General features: G+C 45.8%; 1 protein-coding gene across 1 annotated transcript; it reads left to right on the forward strand.

Annotated features, from left to right (window-relative positions):
• Positions 1-1,135: 1,135 nt before the first annotated feature.
• On the forward strand, positions 1,136-1,891 carry LOC307066822 (uncharacterized protein; the record flags this gene model as incomplete). Its single annotated transcript, XM_079724059.1, is given in 4 exon segments — positions 1,136-1,159; positions 1,518-1,676; positions 1,679-1,681; positions 1,685-1,891. Coding segments are annotated over 4 exon segments (393 nt in total).
• Positions 1,892-3,831: the final 1,940 nt, after the last annotated feature.

Raw genomic sequence — 3,831 nt, forward strand, 5'->3', positions numbered from 1 at the left:
GCCAGCTACTGAGCTAGCCCAAGCTGGGTGCAGTTAAAGTAAACATTTGCAGAAATCATTTCTTAATTAGCATCACAGCCTTCCTGCCAATTCCAGATTTCCAGCAATGTGCAAAGCTGGGTAAGGCCTCCCTGGCTTTGATTCCTCAAGGTTATCTTTTAAGTGCTTCATTTTTATCCAGTGAAATGAAATTTCTAAATTCCAACTCCATGAGAACTACCCATTTCTTCCCCACCCCCATTCTTGAGCAACCTCTCAGAACGAGTGTTCTTTTAAAAGAGACAAGGTCTGTGCTGACATCTCTCTTTAGAGAGCTCCATCAAAATCCTGCACTTGCCCAGTGTCCTTTCCTTGGCCACCGGTAACCAAGGAAACGAGATACTATGGTAACACAGGGAGGAGAGGAAAGGACGCATCCACATCCAGAGCCCTTCCTCTCTCTCTCTCTCTCTCCTTTCTCCTGGAATCAAGGCAGCTACGAGGGCAGAGAGAACATCTGTTCTCAGCTTCCAGGGAGAGGGGACGAGGACACCGATGGGCGGCTTAATGGCTGACATCCAGGCCTTCGGATTCCATAACCTGAAGTCTGGTGCCCACCAAAAATATGCCCTTTCCCGGCCCGAGGGCACAGCGCACTCTAGAACCCGTAACATAATGCCCAAAATTCCAGATGTAAAGCATGTTTATTCACATGAGTGCAGTAATACAGATTGGGATAATGTCTAAGTAAAGCCCTAAACATACTGAAATTATGACGTACGAAAAATTACCACGTGTTTGAACAACCTTTAGCAAGCATTGAATTTTTCTCGTGATTTCATCCCTCCTTTCTGCCTCCAAACTTCTGCCTCCGCCCTCAGCCCTCTGACCATCTCTATCTCTGCTTCTCAGATGCCCTCCTCCTGTATTTTTCTCTGTTTACCTACCTCTTCCTCTGAGGCTTGTCTTCCTGCTTCTCTCTGTCTCACTCTCCTCTCTCCCCTCCTCCTGACCCACAGTTCACCTGTCACTCTCAGGATGGAGGGGCTTAAAGAGAAAGATTGGCCATGTGCCAGTGCCGGCTCGGGCCCTGCCATCTCCTCTCCACCTAGAGCACTGTTAATCACCCCCTGGGACCACACTGTGGACATGCATGATGTCGGGCTCAGAGGACCTCAGGGTGAGACAAATGACACCTCGGCTTGAAGGAGGTCAAAATATTACAAATTGTGAGACGTATGATGATGTCATGAATAATCCAAGTGTGGTGCTCCAGGGCAGTGGGAAAACCTACTATTTGTCTCCAATCTTTTGTTTGTTGAATCTTCTTTTACAACCTTAAGAATTCTCTTTAGAACTCTAAAATCTTTTCTTCTGACTCTTACATGAAATCCTCCTGAACAGGAGCTCTCTGGTCTAATTTTTTCAGCACTGAAACCGTCAGTTGAGGGAAGACCTGGCCGGTTTGATGAGGGGTGAAATGGGAGTTGTAGTCCAATTGGACTGGACTGGGCGGCACCACACCTGTGGGTGTTTAGTTGGAGCAGCATTCTAGTCATCCTACTAACAGAAGAGCCAAAGAGGAAGGTGATGCTGTGACTCTTTGTCGAGCCAAACCCTTCCCCAGCTTTATTAAACTTCAAGCAAGTTCCCCACCAGCCACTTTCCTGAAAATCCTGGCAACAAAGCTGCCCTCAGGAATTGAGCACAAGCCCAAGGAATGTCTAGGACTCCTAGAATGTATGTGTGCCAATCTCCAGCTTCAGACCCAGCTTGCCCAACAACAGATGGCTATTTTGGAAAATCTACAAGCATCCGTGACACAACTGGCTCCTGGGAGAGAAAGCAAGAACTCTTCTCTCCCAGCCTTATCTTGCAATCTGTTGTTAAATTGCCTGCCCCGATTCAGTAAATGAATTGTGGAACAACAACAACAACAAAATTTTCAGCACTGACTCCCCACCTTGGAACAGTGGTCTCCAAGTTGTGTGATCACACAGCTCTATCAGTCAAAACATTTTGAACATGGACCCCTCCCTACCCTGATATAAGTGCACGTTTGCTTATAAAGCATATACATCTACTACTGTATTAATATTGTACATGATAAAATATACACAAAGATGCAATTTAAGAGGAAATGATAATATGTTATATCTGTTTCCATCACCCTAATAGACTGTGTCATGCATCTCATGTTAGTCTACTCAGTCCATTTAAATGACTGAGGACCTGGCTTTGTCCCCCAGGTCTGTGGGTTAGGAAGACCTGAGAACCCAGTGAGGACCGGCTGGAGGATCAGAGTGTGATAGAATTTCTTTCTCAGAGGTTGTATTCATTTCCTGGGGCTGCTGTAGCAAAGTACCACAAACTGGGGGGCTTAAACAACAGAAATGTGTGGTCTCCAGTTCTGGGGGCTAGAAGTCTGAGATCAAGGTGTCAGCAGGGTTGGTACTCTTTGCGGGCTGTGAAGGAGACCCTGTCCCATCCTTTCCCCTGGCTTCTGGTGGTCTGCTGGCCATCTTTGGCCTCCCTGGCTTGTAGGTGCATTCCCCCAGAGCTCTGCCTTCATCCTAATGTGGCGTTCTCTCTGTGTACTTGTCTGTCTCTTTGTTCAAATTTCCTTATTTTGTAAAGATACAGTTATATTGCATGAGGACTCATCCTAATATGAATCCTGATCTTAACGATCGTAACTCGATCATCCTATTTCCAGATAAGGTCACTGTTTCAGACACCATTGTGTCCCCCCCCAAATTTCATATGTTGAAACCCTAATCCCCAGTGTGACTGTATTTGGAGATTGGGCCTTTAAAGAGGAATTAAGGTTAAATGAAGTCATAAGCGTGGCCCTGATCCAATAGTATTGGTGCCTTTATAAGAAGAGGAAGAGAGGTCAGCAATATGTGTGCACAGAGAAAAGGCCAGGTGAGGACACAGGGCGAAGGCATCATCTACAAGCCAAGGAGAGAGGCCTCGGGAGAGACCAATCTGCCAACACCTCGATCTTGGACTTCCAGCCTCCGGAACTGTGAGGGTCAATTTCTGTTGTTTAAACATCCAGGCTGTGGTACTTTGTTTTGTCAGCTCTAGCAAACTAATACAGTCACATTCACAGGTACTGGGGGTTAGAATTTCAGTGTCTTTCTGGGGACACAGCTGAACCCACAATAAGGGGCTCATGGTAAATGGGACAACAAGTTAGGGGCCCTTAGCCCGAGAGGCGAGCATGATGTTTCTCCAGGGTGGGCAGCTTGGGACAGCCAGGAGAAGTGGGAAAGGGACCCTTGCCAGGCTGCCTGCTGCCAGGGGTGGGATGGCCTCTCTCTGAGGGCTGCCATCCGCAGACACAGGTCTACTCCCAGGCATGGGGCTCTGGTCAGCCACTAGTTCTAGAAAAGTCTACATTCACCAGAGCAGTTTCACACTGTCTTTTATTTTAAGGTTCCCCAAACACTTTGTAGCTGTTATTTCTAGAAGAAACTTCTGATGCTCTGAAAAAAGTGTCGGTGTTTGAAACAGCGACACAGCCAGGCTGCTCCTGGAAAAACAAAGACACACCCTCCCAATTCCTGATAGAAAAGAAAACAGATCGGTGCGTTTGTTTCCTAAACAAGAACTGAACGTTTATTACTTGTACTATTTAATTATGACCCAAGAGGTTTTCTAACCTTGCACATTTTGTCTGCAGTGCCTGTTTAATTTTGGTATTAAAGAGACACAGTCGCTATATAGTTACCAAGTAACAAATGCTTAAACCTCAATAAATAACAGTTTTAATAATAACATTCTGAAATGCATAGATCACATCTTCCTGTTCATTCTCTAAGAAAAACATTTTAATTATCTATT

This window comes from Hyperoodon ampullatus (assembly GCF_949752795.1).
Source record: "Hyperoodon ampullatus genome assembly, chromosome: 18".
Taxonomy (NCBI): Eukaryota; Metazoa; Chordata; class Mammalia; order Artiodactyla; family Ziphiidae; genus Hyperoodon; species Hyperoodon ampullatus.